This window comes from Blennius ocellaris (genome assembly GCF_963422515.1).
Source record: "Blennius ocellaris genome assembly, chromosome: 10".
NCBI classification, from domain to species: domain Eukaryota; kingdom Metazoa; phylum Chordata; class Actinopteri; order Blenniiformes; family Blenniidae; genus Blennius; species Blennius ocellaris.
In genome coordinates, this window is record NC_137659.1 from 4,399,357 (window position 1) to 4,427,249 (window position 27,893).

Genomic DNA, 27,893 nt, shown 5'->3' on the forward strand with positions numbered 1-27,893 from the left:
GGACTCGCGTGTCGTTTAACACACTCTCTGATGTACCCCGCACAGTCCGAAACATGACATTCACTGCGGGCAATAAACACACACTCAAAGCCCACCCAGATCGAGGAGGGGCAGCCGAAAGAAAGAGCTTTTGCTCTCCATTCTTGGACTTGCAGTCATTTATTGAGCCCCCGTCTTGGTAACGATATGCGTACTCATTCAATTCCATTCATACTCCATGCTCCTCTTCTTAAGTTGCGTAATTTGCTTAGAATTTGTCATTCTCATTAATATTAAAGAATCTCAGGAGTGCACAGTCCCATGCAGCTGATGGACTAAAAGGCAAACCGTTAAAGGGTTCTTCCCAAAGTCAATCCAGTTCTTGTGAAAAGTTTAGTACGTGTAGAAAAAAAAGCACCAGGTTTGTGGTAAAGTAAACAGAAGTCAGATCCAGTTGATGTGTCGCATGTATGCAAATTGGTTTGAGCGCTCATCAAGCAATTTCTCGTCATCGTCTCACCATAAAGCAGCTCGTTTAGCTTTTATTTGTTTTGGGAGCTGTCGCAGTTTATTCAGTAAAAAGGCCTGAAATGGGTTTTTGGCTCCACTGGATCGTAGGTGCTGGTGGTGGCTTTGTTACCCACAAAATCTGAGGGGGGGTGGGGGTGCATGCAGAGACACTAAAAATAAGGAAAGAAAAAGCCTCTTAAACACACAAAAACCTTCAGTCACATGTTTGCATTGCCTTGTGGACAGATACGGATCTGCGGAGTGCAAACTGTTTCCTGCTTTTTCCTGGCCGATAAGAGTTTTACAGCCGAGATTTGATTTCCAGAAACTTGCTTCTGTTGCCGTGTCAAACATTAGACACAATTACAGTTAAACTCTGTGCTTTACTTTGGTTGCATTGACTCGTCTTTTCCCAGAAGCTCGCGATCACGTGGCGGTGGTGACTTGGAAAATGGTTCATTGTGTGTGTATGTGGCTGTTTACACACTGAAGTACGATTGACCTCCTCCACTTCCTCTCTGAACCACTCGGTCATCATGCAGACACGCACAAAGCAAAGAGATAGTGCTTCCAACTACTGCTACTACTACTACTAATACCCGAGAAACATCAAACGAGGGTGTTGCACGCATTAGGCTTTGTTTACGAGAGAAAGATTAGCTGGAAACGACGCTTCCATGTTTGTTTGCTTTCACCTTGGATTGATTGGATGAAGCAATGAAGCATCACAAGCAAACGGGAAACGAGATACCCTTGGGACGGACGTGCTGTTGGAGGAAGTTATAGAATTTCTTGAAGCAAATTAATCAAAATGTCACTGGAAATAAAAACGGCAAAAAGAAAAAAACAATATAGAAGATGATGTGTTGCAAAATCGAAGCATTGGGGAGGAAATGAAGAGAAGAGGTTCAGAAAAGAGACCTAATAAGAAGTTCGACGCAGAACATCTGCAAATTAAAGTAGTGAAAATCCCTCCTGTGGGGTCAATTGGTGCAAGCAGTTGCACATCTGTCATATGTGATTCTCAGGCTGCATTTACACAATTTTTTTTCAAGTGAAGATGTAAAACTTTTGTTGCAAATTTTGATGTCTATTTCCACGACAATGGTTCTCAGAGACAAAATGCTGTCGTGCAAATTTGACATTTTTCCAACACAAAAATGAAAAACGACCATGTGTTTTCACTTGAAACTTTGTCGTGCAAGCCTCAATCGATTGTATACACAACATCAAGTCTGTACCCCCCCCTTCTTCTTTTTTTTGGGGGGAGGGGGAAATACAGGCCGACCTTTTGTAAATTATGTGCTTTGTGTCCCAATTCTCCTTCTGAGCTCCATCAGCTGGAATCCACAGGGTCTCTATGTGGCGGGTCAAACAAAGTGACACGGCTGTCACACACCATGACGTCTGTCACCACAGTCTGTCTGTGTGTGAGTGAGTGTGGGACAGGAAGCAACACACAGTAAATACGAATGTCCTCCACTTTTGCTCCACTCTGTTGCTGTCGTTGCTCTTTAAGGCCATTCATGATGTCAATATAAGTTTTTTCTTAATCTTCCTTTAAAGGTTTTTTGTATTTCCCCCCTCGGGTTTTATAGGTGCACCTAAAAAGGAAAATCTTCGAAAAGTTGCATTTTACATCATTTACAGTACATTACTTAAATTCCTGCATTTTTTTTTAACATGTCAACTGTGATAATTATTAAGGCTTCCAGTTTAAAAACAAAAACACGTAATTATTAAACTTACAGTAGTCAAAAAGTTAGAGAGGGTCTATTTTTGTAATTTATAAGCTTAAAATTCTAAAGAATAAAACAAAAAAACCTTGAAATATTTGTTAGCTTTATGTTTACAGCTGCATGAGAGTTTTCAGACTTGGAATAATTGAGTCGAGCATTGTGATCCTAATCAACACCAAAGTGAGTTGATTTTATTTCGTACGATCAGAGCGAGTTAATGGTCGTGGTTTTTCCCTGATTTTTGTGCTTCTGACTCCTGGCCTGATTCCTCTGGGACGATGTAATGTTAAAATCATAAAGTGTTAGTGTTAATGGCACCATATATCGCATATTTGGCCATTGTCGTTATATCGACATGGAAGACATAAATATAGTTTATCGCAATTCAGTCAGTCTTCTGCCGTGTTTTATGCTCAATTCAAAGTGACATAATGTGAATATGAGAGAATAAATATGATCAGCATTAACTCCCCCAAAAAATTGAGCAGATATCAAATGAAACATTTAGGAATTCTGTTAAATGTAGTGCGGATAATGGGGCCGTCCAAACCGACGTGGAAAAATACACCTCAATTTAGTAATTTCTTCCACCTTTCAGTCTTCATGCTCCCATATTTTTTCAGGCGTTCTCTTTATTATTCCCCGAAGCCAGAACTGGGTGTCAACTTGCCAGCTCAACTCTTACGCGAGTGTTATTAACCGACCACCCCCACCCCCCAACCCCACCCCCCACCCCCAGCTCCCCTCTGTGGTGAGCTGCCTGTGCTGCAGTGAACTGAAACTGTGGAAGTGGGTAATGAGGCTGCAGCCCCTCGGGGCGATCCACATGCGGGATGGAGCCAAACAAGTCACGTCACGACTCGTAACCGTTATCACACGGTGATGATGATGGTGGTGGTGGTGGCAAGACACTTATGCGCTTTGATTTCATGATTTCACATGTGCTTTGGTTTTTGTCTACCTGCAGGAAGAGGTTTGTGGTTTTGCGGTTTTGTGTGTCGAGCAAAACCGGCCTATCAGGCGCCCTTCAGCTCATTTTAGCAAAAAAAAAAAAACCCCGCAAAGTTGTATTCTCGGGGGCTGTTTATACCATAGCAGTGCTCAGAGCCACTGAAAGTGGAAAAATAAATAAATAAATAAAAAGGCCACCTCTCCTGGAACTTGGTAGTTTGATTGTTGAAGGTCTCCATAATAACAATATGACACACGTGTGTGGTTTTATTACCTATAACAAACAACAGCACCTGCGAGTGGCATAACGTGAGAACTACATTTTCAGCATTTCTGACATAGTTTGCAAAACGTCGTTGTGGAACGCAAAACTTTTCTGGGGGGGGGGATCACTAAAATGATGCATTTTCACTTGAAAGAATGTACAACACTCAAGAATGGCTGAAAAGGCTACTTCCTCCAGCTTTTTACCTCAGATTTGCAGCTTTTTTTCATCCTAATCTCCACTTCTGATTATCCTGTGTAACCTTTTGGTGTGATTTCCATGTCAAAACACGACAAGAAAATTGAGTGGATATGGCTCCAGCAGAGGCAGCGGTTCACCCCCGGGGCGCCGATAATTATGTTCTGACTGAAGAGGCAACCGTGGAGAAACGAATGTAGTGTTTGAAGTTTTGTTTGTACTGGATCTGATCCTTTATTTATACTTTTGATTTATTTTTTTTCCTCGCCTGTGCTCCTTTTCAAAGCGCTTTGCAGTGGGCTGTCATCCTGACAGCTTGTCACGCTTCACGGTTTTAACACTCCGCATCTCTGAAATTCCTTTTGTTGTGCAGTTGAAGTTATCGAATACCTTTGTGCATTGCTTTCTTTGATTTCTCACTTGTGTTTTATTTATTATTATAATTGTTTTTTTTTTTAACATGGCTTCATTCCTTCTCTTTCAGGATGCAGCTTACTGGCTGCAGGTCCACCGGCTGGAGCATGGCGACGGAGGAATCCTCGACCTGGACGACGTGCTCTGCGATGTGGCCGACGACAAAGACAGGGTGAGTTTTGGATGTTTCGCAGGCTGGATTGTCTGAAACGTGTCTTGTGTTTTCTCCACACTGTGTGGTCCGAAACATGAGAGCACGCTCGACTTGTTGGCCGGATGCCACACTTTTTTGGAATATTTTATTGTCGGGTTACGGTTCGGTTGTGGAGCTGGAGAAAAGTGACAATGTCACATCACAATCCCACAAAAACACTTGCGGATTGATCATGTTCCATGTTGTGTTAATACACCGAATACATCATCGTACAAGTTGTACTTGACAACTGAGTACAATAAGTGACACAATCTCCTCTTTAGTTACAGTTTTCCTCAAGCATGTCCTGTAGACATCTTAGTCCATCAGCATGCATATTAAAAAGAACATTTTTAAGATGTTTTCTTCACAGAAAGTGACATTATTCCTTCTCCCATCATGCCCAAGGCCCATCTCGCTTCTTTTGAATGTCCAATGATATTTTCAGATTTACTTTAATCTTTTTAATTAAATGTGATATTAACCATAACCCGAATTTTCACAATATTTTAAATAATGATCTCAATTCATGACTAATCTCAATCTATTCATCTACATCTTCTGGCTGTAGAATTGTGAGAAAGTTTGCAGCGTGAGTGCTTCTGCTTCTTTTCACAAGATAATTTCAACTTTCAACAGGCAGTCACTCGATATCTCTGTGGCCGCTCATGAGGTTCAATCTTGACCTCACATTTGAGAGGCCTGGGATTGAACCCTGGTTTGCAGCACGGAAAGAATCGGGCATTAAAAAAAAAAAAAAAAAAAAATCTCCTGTTTTGACTTGCTGTGATGACCCTGTTAAAGCGAGGAGCTCGCTGAAATGTGTCTGACGGTTCTGAGAAGCTTCAGTTACCAATGACTGACACGCTGGTGAGTCTGGACTGTTTGTGCTGCGGAAGTCCTGGAGGCCACTGTAATGATGAGTATTCATGGCAAAGCTTGATTTCCTTTTCTGACTAGTGATAGTTGAATCACAAGTTCTGTAGGAGTTATTAGTATGAGAATCGGCAAAGTCTTGCAAGATTTCGATGATTTTTTTTTCCCCTTAAAAATTGAAATATCCTGAAGAAAGAAGGCATTATAAGGGAATTATCATTTTCCACCGAGTCATGCATTCAGAGTAGAATACTTTTATCTTGTGCCCCAATTTAAGAGGATTAATCCAGTGTTTGTTTTAATAAGCAGACAGTCGCGCTGTCGGCATTTGGCGAGGCGTTTAGCATCCTTATGTTAAATGTAACTCAAATAAAACTTTGAGTGTTGTGTAAATATCTACTTCAAGAGTGTTAAAAAAAAAAAAAAAAAAAACACTTCTTGGAATACAATCTTAAGCTGAGTAATTACACACGGTGGGTGGCAGTTCGTCTCTCCTGTTACTTTTTAACCTCAAGTTTAAATTCGTGTGTGCATGCGTGTCAGTGAGTGTCTGTCAGTGCGTGAGCTGTCATCGTACGATCTTTTCCCATCCTCGTCTTTCTCCACCACCCCGCCCCCCCACCGCCAACCACCCAACCTGCTCCCCTTCGTTCCCTGCAGGCATTTCTGTGTGTATTTCAAACGTGACGACCTGTCAGCTTGCGGGACACAAATCTACTACACTCTCACTGCTTTGACAGGAAACCCTTTGGGTGGGGGGGGGGGGGGGTTCTATGCATGTTTTAGGACTGAGAGTACGAACATACATCTTCTGTTCACTGAAGTTCAAGTGATTTACAATGTTTGTGATAGCTGCTGACTAATAGAGGGATGATATGAGCTCAGTTAATATTTAACGACAAGAAATGCTTGTAGCACTCATTGTATTTGTGTTCACTTGGCCTTTTTCATTTCGTACCTACAAGGGTCCTTGAAATAATCTGTGAATCATGACTATGTGGCAATTTACAAAAAAAATTGACAATAATCGAATAAACTTAACTTTCCCATTTTAGTTCTCAGGGGCCATACGCATCCCAATTTCATCTTGAGTGGGCCAGACCAGTAAAATAGCACTATAATAACCTTTAGATTTAAACTTTGCAGTTTTTTATTATACATTTTTTTACGATGTCTAGTATGTCTTTATGTTTCCTCATGTCTGACACACCTGCTCTTGATCATGACGGTTGTAGGTCACAAAGTACCAGCTCCGCGCTCGGAGAACCTGTTTGGCATTATTTTTGTGTCTGAATTGCACGGAAGCATTGGAGGAGTTTGAGGATTTTTGAGCACAGAAATATGAATTTTTGAATTGGTCTCGACAAAGTTTTCTTTGACTCCTGATTGGTTGACTCCATAGCACACACATACCAAACCCTGCATGAGCAAAATGGCCAACCGAGAAAGAAAAATGCTCTGCAAATATACATGATGACGCTCTCCGAGCAGCCTAAACCTTTAACGGCTTTAATACAAAATGGTCAAAACCAACCCTAACTCTAAACTTTATGGAATAGGTCATTTTAAATCGGATGTTAAAGGTAGAGCTGAAACTGGGAGCTGGTTCCACGAGAGGGATACATGGAAGCCCTGCCTCCCATTCTACTTTTAGAAACTCTCGAAACCTCCGATAAGCCAGCACAGCTGGAAACGAAAGCTATCTTGTATATGTGATCTAATGCTTTACGCAGCGGCAGTGACCTTAGTTGAGGGTAGAGATGTCAACAGACCTACGAAACACAGCTCGGCTCTCTTTTGATCACCGCCGTCCGGCAGCTACGTTACTGCTGCAGTCTGTCACGGCCCGCGGCCCAACTCCTGATCCCCAATCACTCATGCATAATACCTCGGGATGTTTGACCTCCTCCACCTGGGGCCGGAGCTCTTGGAGGTTGGGGAAACAAATCAAGAAAGGAAGAAAAAAAAAAAGAAGAGGATTTTTGTGCTTGATGGGTATCTTGAATACATCCGCTGGACATGTTTTTAAGGCGAGTGGTTTAGGTTTTCATCACCCTGAGAGTGAAGCTCTTGTAGCTGACAAGCGGTTTAAGCTGATTCTAAACGTTTAGATTTTGGAGCGGTGTAATCCTGGAGCGAGACGGTTCTCTTTTGGGTTAGAGTCAATTTGCATGTTCTCTCTGTGCCTCTGTCGGTTTTTCTTCGGATCGTCCGACTTTCTCCAAACGTATTCCAATTGGCTTCATTGAAGACTGTCTTTCAGTTTTCCCTAATCTGGACTAATCTATCATGTTTGCTGCCTTCCCCCCCTTTGATCAGTGAGGGCCTGAATGACAGAGCTCATTTCATTTTACTTGGATAAACTGAGTATATAAGAGTGAAGGTTTGATTGATGGTGTTGGTCTTTATGACCTCAAGCGTGTGTGAAAATGTCGATTTTCTGAAACGGTGACGCTTCAAATATGGTTTCTGCACAGCACTTGTTTGCTTGACTCCCAGTTGGATCACCTTTGACTTCTGTTTCACCAAGCAGCTCATAGGAAGCAGTTACAGTCGGCGATCGTGTCCAGAGAGCCATCTGGGATTGTGGCTGCAGTCTGCCAGGCCTTTGTGGTAGCGAATGGTCTCTTTTTCAAATCCCGCCGCTGTAACACAGGGCTGAGTGTCTTCAGTGGGGTTGAGGAAGAGGAGTGGAAAATGAGGCTCTGAGCCACAGTTCATAGCCTCCGCTGACCCACAATCCTTCTCTGTGTGTGTGTGTGTGTGTGTGTGTGTGAGACTGTCATCGCTCTAACTCGCAAGTTCACAGCTTGGGCTACTGTCTGTGCGGCGGTGGGCGTGCCTCAAACACAAATGTGGTTGTCTGTGCAGATCCATCGCCGTGACCCCCTGACCCTAAGGGGACATGATTACGACAGGCTGACAGTGTTGTTTGCTTATCTTAAGCTCAGATGTTCCTGTAGGAAAATTGCGTCTCTGCAGGCTTTTCTCTCTGAAGACGGCTCAATCAGTCAGACTAATGGGGACGTCTGTTTGACACCCGCGGTTAATGGAGGAGAATATTCAGAAGACGGAGACAGATGACTTCACACATTGCAGATATCGGCCAGGCAGAACGGGACGACTTTCCAAGCTTATCCACTTTCATTTCGACTCGGCCCCCAAAAGTGATAGTGATGAGCCCCCGTATACACATCGGAACACTTTGGTTGTGTTTTCTTTGTGTGTACATGTCACTGAAAGGGACTGAAAAGGGAAGATTTTGAAAACGGTGCCCAAGGTGGAACTTTTCGAAAACTCTCCATCTCCATTACTGTGGAAATGGCGTCGTGTGCTGTTCACTTATGAATTCAACTGTGCTTCTCTAATAAAGTGTACATTTACTACATATCATCTGGTGGAAATGCATTTTATTTTGACACTGGGAAAACATCATTTTTGCTATTTCTGTGTAAACGGACATCGCTTTCAAAATGTTGCCGTCCAAACGTGAAACTGCTCTGAAATGAAAAAAATGCTAAATTGATGTGCTGTTGTGTAATCAGAGCCTGAAAGTGATCGCAACTGGGGCGGCACGTTATATCACAAATGCATCACAATATCAACGTTACTGATGCACAGATTGATTTCCTCTTTTATTTGGGTTATGTAAACATTGAAAATGATGATTTATTTCTACAACAAATCAAAAACTCTAAATAGTTTTGAATGCTTCACCAACATGTTGTATAAAATACTCATTCAGTTATGATTAGTAGTCAGTTGTATTTTATATAATGCTATTATTTATTGTGCGCTCCTGCTCTGCATATCTCACTGCATTATTTAAACATTACGTCAGACTTGGTGGCAAGAGGTCAGAAGTCAAAACCAGAAACGCCCATAAATAATGTCTTTAAAAACAACATCAACAAACTGCTGACCTGAAAAAGAAAACAAATGCTGTGGAGTAGTGTTTGGTACACATTATGTCTACTGGAGATGGAAAATCTAAATTTCACATATTTAGAAGTGTTGATTCATTGCAAAAGCGTGTTGCGATCACACTTCTCGGCATGTTTGGCTCGACCGGCGTCCCACTCAACCTGCCCGGTGGTCTCCTGGCAGCTGTGATTCAACGCTGCATTCCGCTGGAGCTTTTTAAAGACTGGAAGGAATGTCTGCCCATCACACAGGCGCACTTTTATTAGCTTCCACTGGAATGAAACGTGGATGATGTGTAGCGTCCGTCAGGGGAATAGCACAATAAAGTGAACCGCTTTTCATGCTTTTGACGACGACGTGCGTGCGTGCGTGCGCTCAAGTGGAGTCGTGTGTGAAAATGCGCGTTCCAATGCAGATGAGTCCGTGCCAGGAATAAGTGGCAGCCTGCCCTCGGATGCAGCGGTCGTTTTTCTTTCAATGCTACCTTTCCATCCGTTTTATCTGCGTTTCTTCCCTTTTTCCTCATTTTTTATTCGTCCTCCCATTACAAGTGAGGGCTGTGCCTTTCGAAAGTAAAATAAGAATGTAAGTCATACGTCCATAGCTAACGGGGTAAAGCTGTGTGGTGCCAGGGTGAGAGCTGCACTCATTTTTCAGCTGTGTGTGTGTTGTTATTGAAATCATCCTTGTGTTATTTGAATGGTGAAATGTGATGAATCACTTGCTACAAACAAGGTGATTATTATCATTTATCTCTCAGTGCCTGTCTTCTAGTTTCAACACGTACTGGTTTTGGGCTTGCAGGTGATATCTTGGGCTGAGCTCAATATAGACTCGTCTCCCAGCGTAGGAGACGAGTAGACGGACGAGAGAGGCCACGAGGTTAAAAAAACCCAAATGTTTTTTTTTTTTTTTTAACCACTCCTCTGGTGTCCTGTTTATCCTGCTGCAGACGTGCAATGGATGGTTTTGCGTGCAGATTCAGACCAGCGTGGACTTGTTGAGCCAGTCAAGTGCTGTCTTTTAGTCGGGCCACACAACTGAACTGTATTTAAAAGAGTCCCTTGCTTTCTGGCTCTCTCCTGTTCTGCGATAGAAGTCGTTTTTAATGGTGAAATTGCTTGAAATACAACTTAACGGCATGTATGCATGCACAGAAAAGAGGGCATAATTATTAGATTGGCCCGTCTGTGAGAAGTAACTGCAGTAAATATGAGCTGAAAGCCGGCCAGACTCTTGTAAAAACACACAAGTGTTTACATGTATTGATCCCGTGTCTGGGTGTTTGGCCCTCTCGTTGTGTCTGTGGTCCGTATTGATTTTCTAAGTGGATATGCGAGGTTGTGGCGCTGCAGAAACTGAACCCCGCTGGGGCCGCTTCACTGCGTTTGCCGAGCGATGCTGGATCTGGAGATCATTCTCAGACTGAACACCATCGCTGCAGAAGGACAGACTTCTGAATCTTCTCAGCGGTGTAAAGTATTTTTTTTAGTTAAAACTGTTCTGGACAACGTGATCTGATCCATTATTGGTGTTGAACGCGAGGATCCGTGTACCAATCCCGAACCTGTTTTTGTTTTGATAAGTGCTGTTTGTGAACAACTGTCGTTGTTTACTACCGAGTGAAAGAAAACAAACTAAAGAAAGACGCGCTGCCCTGACTGCAGTGAGAGGGACTCTTGGGTTTGGACTTGTGCCTGCATGTGTGGAGCTCCTCCAACAACAACATGGCCGGGATGGGTCAGAGGTCAACTCAAGCTTGAGTGGATGTTTAAAAAAAAAAATTCTCAGGAATCTATTCTGTAGGTTCGGATTGAGACGGTACCGGTGATGGATCGGAAAGCTGTCCAGGCTATAACCTCCGAAGGTGTGGGCTGGAAACTCTCCCAAATTCCAGCAACTCCAGCTTGGATGAAGTGTTGATATAGTGGATAGATGAGTGGCCGGACAGTGGGGCTGTCCAAAGTTTCATAAATATTACGAGATCAACGTGAATGATGTATATATGATAAGACACTGACTGAACTGCGATAAGTTATACATTTCCATTAGCTGGTCATTTATACTCTATATTTTGACAAACCGTTTGAGTCAAATTTCCCCAAAGCGTTAGTATCCAAACTTCATGACCCAACGAGGCGTTTTTTAACGTTTTTAAGTGGAACTTAAAAGACCTTAGTCTCTTTTTCCCTTTTGCCCTTTTATTTTTTTTTGGGGGGGGGGGGGGGGGGGGGGGGGGGGGGGGGCATTTTGGCTGTTTCAGAGTCTATTGCTCACAATGTATATTGCATCGACAAAATCGTTTTTAGAATGACAATGAGAATTCACAGAAAATACTCAATCACAGGTCAACTAATGATTCTCAAACGGTATTAATGGGAACTGCAGATGTGCGAGTAATGGGGCGTGGTTGTTCTGTCAAAGTTATTCAGAGGTCCAACAGTATTTATTTATCGAAAGTGCTATTCTTATCAACGTGACCATCTGTTTCCATACTCTCCTGCCGACTTCTGGTACCTTTAAAAAAAATGGGAACGATTGCGATCAGCATCATGAATGATACTTTTGAGGTCCGTCATTCTCTTCTATTGATCATTTTAAAGGTTTTACAAGCATGATCATTTCCTCCACGAGGATTAAAAAATAAAAATAAAAATAATGATAAACCCCCCCCCCTCCCCAGACGTTCCTGCCAACATAACGCCAGCGCTGCAGAATATGATCTGCACATGCGACACAGCTGTCTTGCCCACAAAGTCGCTGATGTCCTTTTATATCTCCAACAGTTAAACACGCTGGAGGGGCAATCTCTGTTTTCATTAAACCCCACCCAGCTGACCCCCCCCCCCCCCTCTCCCTCGGCCCTCGCAGATCTTCCTGAGGGAGCGTTGGTGATGACCTCATTTATTCCAGGCCAGCCCTTTCTTTTTTCTTTTCCCCTCCTCCTCCTCCTCCGTCGTTCGCCTTCCCTCTTTCGAGCCTCCAAATGAGAACAAGATGACAACTTAGTGCCAGACTCAGCTGAGTGACACAGAAACTTCTGCGACGGATTGAAGGAGGGAATAAAAAAAAAAAAAAACACAAGACTGACATACATCTGAAAATGTGCTAATGTTACTGAAATTACAAGTCAGACACGTCACAATAAATCATAGATCGAAGAACAATACCTGAGCTCATAATTTACAGAGACGTGCAAAGTACTTGTCATTCTGCAGGAATGTTCCACACTGTTAAGTCTTTAAACAAAGCCTGTAATCTGATAATTATTGTCTTTGTATTTAATTCATCACAATTTACCATATCTCAGACTTACACGTGTTTCTACAATGTGGCCGCCCCATGCTCATGGCTTTAGTACTAATAGACTTTGCGAAGATACAGGAACATTCCACAGCAGGAAGTATCCGGATTTATTGTCTTGGTCAAAGTTCTAATAAATAAATAAATGATTGATTGTCTTGTTTGTGTGAAGCATACATTCCTCTCACTGTTTGTCTGTACAACACTGGTATTCAACCATGTCAACAAGCCCTCACGGCTTATCAATAAATCTGCTTCGTGAGACAACGTATCGCTCCTCCGAGCCCCTGCTATCCTCCTCCTTTGTGAATCGTTTTAAAGATTTATGTCAAACGTCTGAAGAAGCCGCTTCGTGTTTTGACTCGCATTGCGACGTCCAGACTGCAGAGGTGTGTTTCCGTCGCTCCGGCTGCTCGAGTCGAACAGCCCGCCTCTTTGTGTTCCCGCAAAACAGCGGCTCCACTCAAACCCACCGATGAATGCACCGTTCTTATGGGGGCGTCCGGCGAGGCGAGCGGCGGCGGCACGTGGGTAAAACGCATGTGTGACAGTGTCCTTTGTGGGTGTTGGGACTCCGAGCTGACTGCTCCACTGTTTAAAAATAAAACAACAAAATCACATGTGTACTGTGCATTAAGTGGCGAATTCATGATGCAACCACAAGTCAGTGAGAAGTGGGACAATTCTGACTTTCAAGTGGGAAATATGTTACCTGAGCACTGCCAATTTGGGAATTTCCCAATTGGAAAATAGGGGTAAAAAAGCTGATGTTATGCAACACTGACGCTTTTAGTATTTACGGCCCGTTTATATGAAAATGACAGTTTTCAGATTTCCAAATTGTGTGAATGTGCAGTTTGAACTGGAAAAGTGAGACATTTTGGAGCCTCCAGGAAGCAATTTGTCCTTTACCCCAGGAGGTTTTGGGAACTACAGAAGAAATATTGTCATAACCAGCTATTTTTAAAGAAATTGCCTGTAAAAGCATTGCACATCTCCCTCATGCTCGGCGTCATGACTTCAACCAGTGAAGGATTTACAATCTTCACAAGGGTGTTTAAGATCATGTTACTTTTGATTCTTGCACTCTTTGAATACCCCACAAGGAGCTGAGTGCATTTCTCTGGAGATCGCTGAGCGATGAGACGAGCAAGGCTATAATCAAAGGTGGTTGCCACCACTTTGAGGTGTAACCAGTCATGCTTAATTTTGTCGAGGCCTCAGGGTCGGTCCACGACCGCAGATTACAAAGAGATAAAGATAGATGGCTGGAATTATTGTAAAATTGCCTGCAGATTGAACGTTGTGTGCGGCGGCAGGTTAGTTACTGTGGTCGACTCATGAGAACTGGTTTATTTACTTGTGTAAGGATGTTTTGATTTATTGGCATCAGACGAGATGGTTTATTGATGATAGCGCTTGCAGCTTTCGGCGTTGATCATGCTGACAACCTGAGACGGGTTCAAGTTGGGAAAGCAGGATCTGTCCTCGGGGGGGGCGGCCGGTCGGCCGGCCAAGTGGGTCAGGGCGAGTCCAGGTTCTTTGGGATTTATGTCATACTTGACCTTCATAGCAGGCGGCACCAACCCGTCTCTTTTAACATGAGGCTTCAGCGATAAGTCGCTGTACAAGTAGCAGGCCTGCGTGTAATGTACATTCAGTTTACTTGTTAAGAGGATGGAGTATTACCAAGTGGATGGAATGAAATAATGGATGTTATGGTTACATGATTTCGGGTGAACATGCGATGCACGATAATGTTGATAATTGTGGTAAAGGTATTAGTAATGTTAAATCCAGGCTTTTAAGTAGGTATTGTAAATTCCACTTCCACAACAGTATGACTCTCAACCTACAAATATCAAAGAAGCATAATTTATCGCATGATAATGGCGCAATCACAATATATAGTGGTAGTCCTAATGGTAAGCAGCATGTTACTACGTCCAATAATCTTCTGTATTGATTGTTGGAGTAAACATTCTCATGCACATGGACTAATTAAATATCTTGTGACCAGATTGGACATTTCAAGAGAAAATTTCCCTTCAGAAATGTTTCGGGTTTGTGCATCAAAGTTCTTTAAACAATGTCGATTTCCACAGAGACGGAAGAATATGGACTGGTAGTCATGACACTTTGGAGGCCGCCGTTGTTGTTATTGTCCATCCAGTCGCGCATTTGCAAAAATCTTCAAAATCTAAATCTTCAATTTACTACAGGAGTGGTGCGCATGCAGTGCTTCAAAAAAATAGTGTTTCCATGGAGGCAGCGTCTGAGCGTTTTCATAAAGTTGTTTCAATGGCTTTGAGCACAGTTTTCGTGTAAACACACAACAAATGTTTTTTTGTTTTCACTTAAACAGGACCATATCTTTCTACGTTATTTCCACTGGTGTGCGTTCTCAGAACTTTTCCAAGAAGAGAAAAAAAAAAAAAAAAAACTCACACATCAGGTTGTTAAGATTATCTGTAAAAGTATGGGACTCGTAAACGTGGCTCCACCTTGAACGTTACTCTCTACGACGGGGATTGCACACTTGAGCAGGCTCAGCATTTCACCCCGGGTAATTGTCACCTGCACAAACCCTGACTCATGCTTGCTCAATCGCGTGTCTGCCCGTGCGTTCTCTCACAGGTTTTTATTCACGTGTGCAATTGTGGAGGTTGGCGTTGGAATTAACAGACCTGGGCTGTCATCTCCTTCTGTGGTAACAAGAGTGGAGCGTCCTGACCCTCCCTCCCTCCCTGGAGCTGGTCTCTCCTGCTGTCAACGCTGAGGGACCAGAAAACCCACAAACATGTCTTCAGTTTCACAACGCCTTACATGGAGAAAAGGATTCAATGTGACATTAACGCTTTGTGTCGGTCTATACTGACGACAAATTAGAGAAATGTCAAAATTCCACTTTCATCTTTTCAACCAATAACATATATTTAAAACGCTCATGGGCTGAATGCGCTCTTCGGACATCCCCCCCCCCCCCCCCGCATACATTGCATCACCTCATTTTAGCCGGGCTTTGGACTGACACGTCGTACCAATATTAGTTCAATGCCACCGACCAGCAGTGCAAGATTTCAGCGTAGTGGCTAAATACAGACGAAGCTAAAATAACAGTAAGAACCGCGGCGTCGCACCACCACGGAGCCCCAACTGCCGACACGCATCCATCACCGAGTCTCGAATAGTCCAGGAAGGTAATTACCTCCTCATTTAATCTCTGAGGATTTATGGACGATGCCTTTGCTCTGTGTCGTCTCACCCCATCTATAAGGCAGAAAAAAGAAAAAAAAAGATAGAATAGGGAGGCTTTATATTCAGGAGGCTGTGACCCACAGATGGACGGAAAGCCGGGAGTTCTATTGACTTTAAGGATTCCGTCTTAATTGGAGGGAGAAAATTGTCAGGAGGTGACAAAGAACGTGTTTGAGGAGTCAACCCAAGTGCCAAGATTACAGCCGGAGCAGATGTGTGTGTTGGTGGTAATAAGATTAACCCCCCTCCCCTCCCCTCTCCCCCTCCCATCAATCTCTTCTCCCCTCCAAATAAAAGCTGTTCTCCAGATTTTGCCAACTCTTAAAATACCGGGTCAGTTCGTGTTTTTCTCGACACAAACCAAAACGGGGCAATTTGCATTTCGGCCTCACCAGCTAGCTTGATTCCAAGTGTCGTGGATGAGTCTGCTGAGATTTGGACCAGAAGTGTACTGTCATACTTTTGGCTCCCAAAGTCGGTTCTCATAAAGAAACCTTCACCAGTCATTACAAAAGACTTTGTCTGCCCTCTGGTGGTGGTTCATGTGTCATTGCAGCTGCCGGGAAGTTTGATCCAGGAATTTCTATAAACGTTTGTTTCCTGAGGTTTCAGTCCCTTTACATCACCTTTACAGAACTTACTTTAATTGGACACCCCTGGCATATTAATTTAAACTTTAAAGTTTTTTTTTTTTTTAAATAACTACAGTCTCAACATAAAGCCACTTTTCTCCTGTAACTGTAACTTGTTTTTACAATCTCACACTGACAAACTATGTTATTAAAAAAAAAAAAAAAAAAATCAATAGCTTTCTTTGAGATTTTGTCTGGTGGATTAGATTGGAACCTCTTGGTGGCCGGGTTTGTCTGACGGGCTTTATGTTTGCCACCCCTGCTTAACAAGATGATGACGTCTAGTTGTGTCCCTTCTGAACTTTTTATGGGAAACTTACCAAAATACATGGAAATGTGACATTTTAACATCGCTGTCATACAATATTTCAAGTCTTTATACAGTAATTGGAAACAAAGCTGATGCAAAATCCCTCTTACTTTGTTTTATATGTTAAAAATGTCTCCAGATTAAAGAATTATTTCACTGAAGATTTGTAAAACGTTATTGATGCCATTTTCCACACTTTAAGCACTTAAGAATGTGACTTTGATGTTGAAAATAGACATATTAGTAGGTTTATGTGCTCTATGTAATTGGTCAGAGCACATTGATAATCATGTGCGTAAATGATAATGTCACATATTTTCAGAAGAATCTTGCACATGACACTGATTTTCAGTATTTAAGTTGAGAAAAGTTGATCTATGCGCCTCACTTTTTAACAGCTGGTCACATGCAGGCGTGACTGTTTGCGTCGGCTGCGAATGACGGCCTCTGAACCTCGGAGACAACTGTTCATGGAGACGCTGCCATCCTGCAGCTTCGGTTTGCTTTGCCGGTCGGGATCTGGTGCCGAGGGTCGGGGAGGTGGCCGGTCGAGGTCACGCACGCAGAGCACAGCGGATCAGCTGTGATCTTTAGAAAGCCTCTGCGGACGCGGCCCTGCTGACTTCTAGGATAAATATTTACTTAAAAAAAAAAAACTAGATTCAAAACAGTCTTGAGTGCGAAAGGGATAAACATCGTCGTTTATTCCTCCTGTTGTGTACAGTTCAGGTTTTCTCTTGAATCTTAAACAGACTGAGCTTCTTTCTCAGCAGTTCCTCTGAACATAAAGATATTGTTGCATGATTTATGACCAGAGGCTGCCATGGACCCAGCTGATCGCCCGCTGGTAAATAATCTCTTTGTGAGAGGATCAGTCACCGGGTATAAACAGCTCTAAACATTTCATTGAACATTTGCACGTGCCAGCCCGAGGAGAGGAGACACTTACTGCTTACATTAAATAATGAACCTTTACTTCTTCATGAACCTGATAAACCTTGTTTTTTTTAAAAGCGGTTCCATAAATGTCGACAGCACAAAGGCAACCTCTTCTTTATTGCTTTGACACAAATGCAAATGAGACATTGAAAAGTATTTCACACAGGCAAGCGATTAAAAGTACATAAATATACAGAACTGGAACAAAGAAGTGAATTAGAACTCGGCCATTATGCATTTTATCCCAGTTTTTAAGAAGTGACACGATGTCAGTGTTTACCAGCTAGTCTGGATAAACTAAACTAATCCTACTTTATTTATCCCCTGGTAGAAATGCCTTTTTCCTTCATTGCCCATCTTCTTTCATCATCTTTTTTTTCCCCGGGATCTTTTGAACATATTGCACTTTTGCAAATATCCTTGAATAATTCTTTTTTTTGGATATTTAATATATATAAACATTTCTTTTTCTCTCTCTCTCTCTGTGGCTATACATCTTATTCTGATTGATTGTTTCTTTTAAAATCTTGTATTTTTCTCAAATATCTTTGTTTTGAATCACGTGCATGTGTCTCTGTTAATTAAATGTATTTTAATTTATTGTATTTTAAATTCAAATAATACTATATTTATGTTACTTTATTTAGTCAAATATTTGTAATTATTAACAAAGAATTTGAAAACGTTCAATAATTATATATAGTTTAATTGTATCTACCTATCTGTCTATTTTAATGAACTATTTAGTTAATTAACTAATAATATATATTATATACTGTGTGTGTGTGTATATATACATAAATATATATATATATTTTTTTTCTTTATCAATTAATTTTTATTGGGGAGGTGTTAAAGCTGCTCCTTTTTAGTATTATTCAGTTTTGTTTACCAGTTATTTTCAAACATTCAAAAGTTTTCTTAAGTGAAAAAAATAGTTTATATAATTTTATTTCTCAGAGATTTCTTCACTCCTCTCACTTTTTTTCTCTTAAAAGCATCTTTGTATTATAGAACATGATAATGATATAACTGAGCTCATCTCAATCTTTGCCTTTGCAGTAGAAATAAAGAATTTCTTGTCTATTTGTTGAATAAATATTGTGAGTGAAGGAGTACGACAGTGCGGATTGATTCATATGAACTTGCGCTCCTCTTGCTCGTTCTCTCTGCACGCTGATGATGTTGTTTCTGGCGCTCGCACACATCCACGCTTGATGCCCGAGGGGTTCTCACCACCGTGACTCAGCCAGCCCAGCGGTGGGTCTGTGGGAACTGGCTGCACCGGCAGGAAGCGTCCATTTCTGCGTGGATCTGTTTTGTCTGCTTGGTCTCCAAAATGGACATGCTGGGGGGGGGGGGGGGGGGGGGACGCTGGACGCTGACGAAGATCTCCAACAGGCCAGCTTCATGAATCTGAACACGATGAGCTGAATCGTGCGCATTTGTCTATTTATTAGATACTGTAGAATATTTCTAAACCACTTTAAAAGGAAGTGGCAGCGAAAACTATTGGCATTATTGTCAAATATCAGCTGCTCATCTTGCTGAAATCACATCCATCCATCCATCCATCCATCCATCCATCCATCCATCCATCCATCCATCCATCCATCCACCTCAAATGTTTTTTGGGGTTCCCCCCCAGTTGGAGGAAACTGTATAAAACCCACACAAGTTCCAATCCAATCTGCGCTACAGGAAGTCCTTCCTTCTTGTGGCCATAAAACGGCGTCACTCCTCTGTTAATAGTTAATAGTATCGCGGGCTTTCTTTCTGTCACTTTCATTCTTTCTATTCTTATAATAGTCACTGTAAATCATGTGCATATTGATATTTAACACCTATTTAATTTTGATTCCTTCTTATTGATATTCTAACTTTCTACTCCAATTGGTGGAACATCACTGGGAAGCATTTCCCTCGGGGATTAATACAATTGTTCTATTCTATTCCAAAGTATTGTATTCGCTACAGTTATGAAACACTCATTATTTCAGTGTCCTCACAGGTAAATTTAATCATCATAAGCCTTTTAGATACTATCTTCCCATCGGTGACTGCTCTGCAATCTTTTAGTTATTACACAATACAATTTTCTCAGAGTACAACAGGAGCATTTTGTAGTCTGTGCGAGTCACTTCCTTCCTGTGCCACTAGGGGTCAGTGTGGCTTCAGCCGTGAGAACCGCACCAGAGGTCTGCTCGGGGGCAGAGGGGGCAGAAAACGAGCCAGTTTGCCTCTTGCAGCTCTGAGTCCTTACATCAGGCTCCCCCGGCTGCGTCTCAGTCTGCTGGGACTGTAATGATGGTTACGCTGCTGCTTGTCGAGAAGGTTTCTCAGAGTGTCTGTAGGGGAGGCCAGGCAATATTACAGAGTATGAAACGACGCACACAGTCTTCTGCTTTCCACTCTGGCCATGAAAATCTAGTCTTGTGTTTTTAAACTCGACACAAAAGTTTTAACTCCTAACCTACTGATGAGGCAACCCACACTTCACCATCGCCTCCTTTTTCTACGCCGATGGGTGGCAATTATTATTATTTTTTTTTGTTAATTGCCGCTGCAGGAAGTGTTGGGGGAAACGGGCAGGAAGTGAGTGTTGGAGGGGGAATAAACAGGATGTTGTGATGTGATCAGCACTCTTTTGTGCAGTCACTTCCTTCCAACATCTACGCTTTGATGGGCCGTGAAGGCGTCGGGAATAAACCAGGAGGCAGAAAAGACCCTGTTTTCTCTCATCAGCACTCAGACTGGGCTTGTTGAGGGAAAACCAGGACTTGTTAAACAGCTGACGTCGATCTTTTCATTAGAGATGTGACGCAGTATAGACAGCTATTGAGGTATTTAAAACTGATTTACGCAATCTTTTACTCTATTACTGTATGGATCAAAACACCTAACTGATCATTTTCCTTGCAATAAATTGATACATTTTGAGTCACATTGTTAAAGCCGTGCTTAAATAAAGGATCTCGGACCAGTTTACGGTTAAAAATCTATTTTGTGTTCACTGGCCTATATGAAGTTCACTACCCCCCCCCCCCCCCCCCCCCTCTATAAATATCCATGTTGCCACCTTCTCATGGTAATGCGCCGACATAAAAACACAAATGTATATGCCTCAGTGTTTAAATGAGTCAAGTCGAAAGACGATCCATGGATCTGTTTACAATTTTATGTGAGGAATTATTTTGACAATGTGTTCCTATAGTCTGTATATGAGGCTCCAGAAGTGAAGAAAGTCTGTCATCTCCCTCACTTATTTACCTTGTTCCACTTTTTAGCGAAGGGGTGCTCATACAGGCGTTTCAGAGATTTTCCCTTCATGACATCTTGTGGGGAAATAACTCTCTCTGTTAGTGGATACTCCCGTTGAGCCTCACACAGGTAGATAAGACCAGCCCTTGAGAATTACGACCAGGCACCATTTTTTATTCTCCTTGTAAATGCTATGGGAAAACAGACACAGTTCATCAGTATTTAAAGGTACAGACACAGAAACAGCCTGTTCTCAGTACAGCTCACTAGAGGGACTTTTAGACTGGCTGAAATTCAGGGCCGAGGCTGGATTTGGGGGAATACACTTTGAATACAAGGTTGTTGGACTTCTGACAATGATGTGAAATTGTTGAAAAACGGTGTACCGTAATTTCCGTACTATAAGCCGCTACTTGAACCCCCCCCAGCTTAAACAATGACTCGGCTGATTTCTAGATTTTTACGAGTTAATGCGCTTCATGCTGCCTGTACATGGGTGATGTGTTCAGGTGCATCACGCTACTCCGACCTTTGTTACTTTTTGTTGAATTGGTGGATGTGGCTTATATTCAGGTGCAGAAATTACAGTAATATGGAGCCTTAAATAGAGTATTTACAAATAACATACTCATGGTGTTGAAGGTTTACTTTTTTTGGTTGTTTTTATTTTAATCGCCTCGGTTTAGAACAGAAATGCATAGAGACAAACAAACCATTCACTTGAAGATTATTCCAGACTAATTCATGACTTTCTTTAGTCTCTCTTTAAGGTTTAGTCATTCTATTCACCTGGGGTATATATCAGAGAAAGTGGCTTTCGCCTTTGTTTAAATGCAGTTGTTTGTTGTGGAGCTGTTGTATTTTTATTCGTCCCTGCCGTCTGGGTAAGTGGTACGAGGGGGGAAATCTGAGGGCAGTAACTGAGTAGACATGAGGTTAAAAGGGTGAGTTACCACTGTGGGTCTGCCCACACACACTAATGACTTACACCCTGTTTTGCGGAGAGCCGACTCGCAGCATTAAATCCCACACTGGAACCACTTTATGCCACCTTGAGCTTGGGTTTGTGTAAATCCAACAAGCCGGCGCAAGTGGGGGGGTCTCATTACACGGCTACTGGTGAGTCTTGACAAAAGGCGTCCAAGTGTGAAAAGTTTTGGGCTCGGCGCCCAATTTACTAAAGGTTTGCTTGTATTAAAAGTTCACACACAAACAAGTGGAAGCTGATTTATCAATAGGACACAATGAGGATTGTGAAAATTGCTGTCATTATTGGTTAAGCACATTTGCCTTCATTCACTCTGCATTAAATGATTAAACTGTCATTTTAGTTATGATGGGAGGGTGTAATGTACATGGAATTGGAGGTAGCCATGATGGTCGCAATATTATTTACCAGTATATAACTGACATGTTTCTTTTTTCCTCTACCTTTCACGTTTTGATTTTTCTACCTTTCTTGTATGTCTTCAGTGTCTCATGAGCACTTTGTAGGGATTTCTTCAGAATTTGTGTCGCACTATTTCACAAAGACATGAGAGTTTGGACGTTGAAGGTCAATGTCTCCGTTGACCTCCCGAATTCTTGTTAATGCAATATCTTCGGAGACGCCATCATGGAATTTCCTGAAATTTGGCCTTCGTATTAACTGTCAGTCAAAGGTGAACTTATTGGTTTTTGGTCTCATGATGGTCAAGGTCATTGTCATGTGAAGGCAATTTATCAGGAAATAGAGTTTATCATATTCTTGACCTGACTTGACTCCATTAAGTGTACAAAATGAGAATACAAAGCTGGTTGGGACATTCAACCTGTTTTTTTTAGATATTAATAATATTCTTAATTGGTTAATACTTCCCATCTAAACCTTTTTTTAATGCTCCATCACACTTGAGCAGAACTATTGCTTGTTTATGTGACTGTAAACCTGATTGTTTAATGATCTGAAGTGTAAAACTTAAAAATAGAAACAGTTCAGTCCATTCAACTGGACATGTTTAGATGCAAAAATGCTTTGTGCTTTTGTTTTGTGCTCATAAACCAAAATATGATGGGGTATATTTTGGGGTTGGATTTTACAGACTGAAAGGCAAAAATTAGTCAACATAGACAGTATGTTAATTGCGCTCACATTTATTTAGAATGAATGCACAAGAGTGGCCTCGACGAGGATCTGTTTTGAAATATATGCGTGGAAACGGGGACGCGTTTGCGTCATCGAAATCATTGCAAAACGTGACGGCCTTTTGTTCTGGAGATTGCCGAACGACGAAATGTTTGCTCACCAGAAGTGTTTTGTCAATAGGCTTCTCATTCAGACGCTGCAGAAAATGTTGCACGGGCACACGGCAAATCAAACCCGGTGCAATTGAGTGGATCTCCTGCCGTCTTTTCACATAGTCACTGCTGTCGATACGAACACAAAAGACTTTTCTCAGAACAGTGCGAGCGGGATTCTGTCTGATAGGCAGGGTAAACAGATAGCGGCGCTATCTGGGGCAGCAGGTTGAGGACCTGCCGGATGTGATGGAGCGCACCGATATCCTGCCATTCATTCGCTCATTCATTCCTCCACTGATGCCGACAATCAGTGATAAAAAGGCGAGCACCTCTGGGCTCCCGGCACATGTTAAGCCCATTACGGCTAATCAAGTGCCAAGTTGGCAGTGGCCAGCGGGGAGCACTAGACGTGTGTGTTTGTCTTTGTATCCTGCTTTTAGGTCTCAGGAACTGCGTGAGTGTTAACGAAGCAGATTCTTGACTCGCAGCCAGTCGTTCTACTTTTGAGACCTTTTATCAGATGTAAACACAACCTCTGAGTCCTCCAAGCAGCCGTTGGCCCAAGTGGCAAGATATCCTGTGATTGTGGGATGTATGAAGTCGGTAAAGTATAAATAGAAATGGTTTGATGAAATAGCGAATACTCGTGTCAAAAACAAACAAATGGGATAAATAGATAAAATGACTAGAATCAATAAAAACAGTCATAAAAGGTTAACATTTGTTATATAGCTATCAGTTTTCTAACCATTAACAAAAAGTGCAGTGGCTATTAATAGTCAAGATGCATGAAATGGCAAAATCAGGAAAAATGGGCCATTCAATATAACTCGGCAAAATGTTTCGCAAATGTTTTACTTGTAATGAGTGGTTCTTTCTATTTTGGTGTTTTATATCAGATAAACTGTTACAACTTGCAGGATTGTGACCTTCAGGGATCAGGACTTGTTGAAGAGCATATGTCATAGATTACAAAAATCAAAGCAAGTTGCATGACTGGTGCCAAGCATAACAGACCCCCGTCCAAAATATATATATATATATATATCTGCACAGTTGGTTGTATTTATAGAAGATGGTTATTAGGATGCAAAATGTGCAGGGTTTGCTGCTAAATCACATCCACACACAGTGGTTTGATCCCTTGAACTAAATGTCTGCAGAGCTGCAGTCTGTGGCAAACCTCCAGGCTACAGTAGTTGGACGAGACGAGTTTGCATAATTACATAAAAAAATAGTTTACCACAACCCGAATCACAAGGGGCTGCGGTTTTTATTGGAGCCAACAGATTCCCAGATGTATTTCAAAAAGAGAAGCTTGGCCTTCTACTGGATCCTTGGCTGGCACGTTGAGTCAACTATCGCAGGAAATCCTTCTGTGCTTCAGTTACTAATGGAGACTTTCAACTCGTCTCCAACCGATCCACCGAAGGTCAACCTCTTCAGTCTCTACTTGTATGCTGAGCTCATGCCGAACTTTCCCACCTGACCGACGCACACTTAAAAAAAAAAAAAAAAAAAAAAAAAGCGCCAGGTTTTGGTTGCCGCAACAGAGCGGCTGATGAAGATGATGCAAACGCAGAGACACACACAAATAAAGACGCAAGCGCGGTTGTCATAACAAGAGTCGCTGATAAGCCTGATGCAAACCGACTCCATCAGGTCCTGTTCTCACATCCACGCTGGAGTCTTCTGAGAGCTCCACCCCAGCAGGGAGGAACCGGCCTCCTTATCAAACACACACTTCTGACTGTCCTTGTTCTTCACGCCATAAAACGTATGGTAATTCCAGCATCTGACAGAAGGAAGGGGCTGCCTTTAATCTCTCTGCTTGTTCTGTGTTTGCATAGAAAATGTGGAGTATGTGATTGGATAGCAAACGCTTCTTATAGTTGTAACTAAATCTGATCAGATTAAGAGTTTTTTTTTTTCTTTTTCTTGATAAGGTTAGATGATCGTGGACCATTTTGAAATTCACTACTGAACATCAAATGCCTGTTTTTGGACTGTGGAAACATATCAGCAGTTAAACGTGCAATACACAGTGATGTTGCCGGCGATTGCGATAATGAGACGATTTGTGATTAATAAAGTCAAAGCCAAAGTTTTCAATTGTGCTGTACATCCACATAGGAATAGAACTTTCATCTTGCTTGCCTCCAGACGTATATCGCCCACAGTGAACAATAGAGAACAGAGACATGATATAGCACTGAAAATAGAATAGAAATAGGAAAATGGAGAATACGTGCAAGAAAAAGAGCGCAACTATGCTTAAATCTAGAAGGTGATAAAAAAAAAAGAATACACTCCTGAAATATGCTATATGAAATACAGTGTCGCCTTGGAATGGATATGGAATGTGCATAAGGCATCACTGGGGTCAGATACAAACACGTGTGTAGATGATGTTAATGTTTTATATCAGTAGTCACTGGGCTGTTTCGTACTCATTCCGTATGACTCCACACAGCTGAGATAGCCGGACCTTTTCCCCACAGAGCAACTTCTGGCAACCAGTGAATCTCGCACAAGATCGATTGTTAGTCAAAGCCACAGTGAAAAGTGTAAACATACATAGGTATTCATTTATAAAGATGTCCCTGGAAAGAAAGGCCATCCGATGATATTTAGATTTAGCTCTGCCCAAATGCAGGACATCCGATGATATTTAGATTTAGCTCTGCCCAAATGCAGGACTACATTTTGATGAGAATTTCTGTAATGGGGATGGCAGTGTCTCACCCCCGTGGCTGCTGTGTTTCTGCTGCTTAACTCAGCCACACTGCAGGCAGCTGCTGCACAGACTTAGCAGCAGAAATGGCTGCAGTGTCCCCAGGGCTTGGTGTAAATGAGATTTGCTGGGGGGGGTGCATGATTGGGTCTGAGGCAGGCCTGGAGATGGACCTTTATGAAATAACCTCTGCAATCTGTGACAGAACAGCAGGGGAGAGAGAGCAGACACACATGAGGCCACTGATGCACCGAAATGAAAAAAAAAAAAAAAAAAAAGATGTGTGTGGCTGCGCCGTGACAGGAAGTAGACCGAACTATATTTGGCGTGGAGTCACACAAATGCACACGGACACACAGCGTCAGCCTCCTCTTGTAATACGCTTTGATTCAAGCCAACTTCAGAAACAACAGGAAGCGAATGTTTATATTGTGATTAGATCTGAAATCGTCCTTCATTAATGCTTGTTTTATCTTAAGGGGGATTCAACAAGATGGGAAAACAGTTTGGCGACATTCACATACAACATTGTGTCAACACGGCAACGGCTGAGTTTTCATGAGCCTTCCTATTGTACAGTTAAAATTGCATTTAAACATTGGAAGCAAGGATGCACAGTAATATAACAGTTTCTGCCCCAAATTAACACGAGGCGTGTTAATAAGCTGAAAGAGCACTGTTGCCTCGGTCCTGTTTACGCAGCAATTGTTTTCAAGTGAAAACAAACGTTTTGTTTTGGGGATCCGTTTACATGACATGAGTGCTTCGAGTCACTGAAAACACATCTTTTTGAAAACGCTCTGTGCTATCGGTGCAAAATGCAACTTTTTGCTTCGACTCTGTCTCAGGGGGAATGTGACTTTTAAAAAAAATAAAATAAAATGCTGCAACTGTGTATATACACCACTGCCATAGTAAATGTGGAGCATGTGTGAATAGATGGACAATAATAATGGGGGTGTCCGGACACCCAGTCCATATTGTCCAGGGACTTCCGGGTAGTTTTCTAGTTGGGTTACTGTATTAATAATTAACTTTGTTGTTTGAAGAGATCCTGCCTTAGGTTCAGCAAACGGGTTAAAATTAAGCTCTGACAAAACAGTTTTCATTTTTCATTATTGCTACGATGATAATGAGCTTGGTCCAAACCTGATGTTCTTTTATATCTACATTTTTCTCAGGGTAATCTGGCTTCCTGACCCAATTATAAAAGAGTTTCAAGTTTTTAACTTAATTGACAAATCTAAATCGCCCCAAGGCTCCCAGTACGATTGTCTATACACGTTATCCATGAGATGAACGAGTGTCCTGCCATTCGCCCACAGTCAGCTGGAACAGACTCCACCGCGCCGTGACCGCAACCGTGATTGTTGGTGAAAAAGAACGGACGGAAAACACGTTAATGAGCCTTCATGTATTCTGAGTCGCCTGATCAAGTCCAGAAAATGAACTCGCATGATATCGTGCAGCCCTATTAAATGATTGTTCCAAAATATTTCAATTGATTGACAGCTCTAATGGAGGGATGGTTCCAGACCAACACACTTTTTAAAGTGGATTAGTTACTCTTACTGAGTAGCTCAATGAGCAGCCACGTTAGTCCAACGGTTTAAAAACAAAAAAAAGAGATCAGTCCTTTGAAAAATCTCCAGTCAGAGCTCAGGGGACTCTTGACCCCGCTCTTCCTCCGCGTTGTTTCTGCTTTGGCCGTCACAATTGGTTCGAGCTGACTGCGGCAAGTTGCTAACGACCTCAGATTTCCTCAGCTGGTTTTCGGGAACGCGCTGGTAATCGCGGCCGCCAAAGAAAGCATCGGATATAGCCAGGGGCCCGTGTTCTTTTCTGAGGATATGTTTTCATCAAGGTTGGATCGCCAGTTTTGAAGCACCTCTGTTGAGCATTTCCTCAGGAAGTGAAATATATTCTCCCGTCCCCCACAATGAGGCAGTTTTTTTTTTTTTTTAAGAAATTGTCCCAGGTTTAAGTACTTTTCCAGAAAAAGGTGGGGGAAACCATTTCGTCGTACAAGTCTCCTTAAAATCTCTTTATACCCCCGTTAGCGACGTCACTTAGTGTTCGCAGCTTCCATAATAACGGTGATCTGTCAGGGTAAGTACATTGCTGACA

At 42.1% G+C, this 27,893-nt stretch overlaps 1 protein-coding gene across 4 annotated transcripts in view; it reads left to right on the forward strand.

Moving 5' to 3' along the window:
* Positions 1-27,893, forward strand: part of pard3ab (par-3 family cell polarity regulator alpha, b) — a 249,773-nt gene that overhangs the window by 37,070 nt on the left and 184,810 nt on the right. For all 4 annotated transcript variants that reach the window (XM_080503528.1, XM_080503531.1, XM_080503529.1 and 1 more), the window contains exon 2: positions 4,127-4,228. In XM_080503528.1, the coding sequence (XP_080359654.1) occupies positions 4,127-4,228 (102 nt within the window). The remainder of the gene's footprint in view (positions 1-4,126; positions 4,229-27,893) is intronic.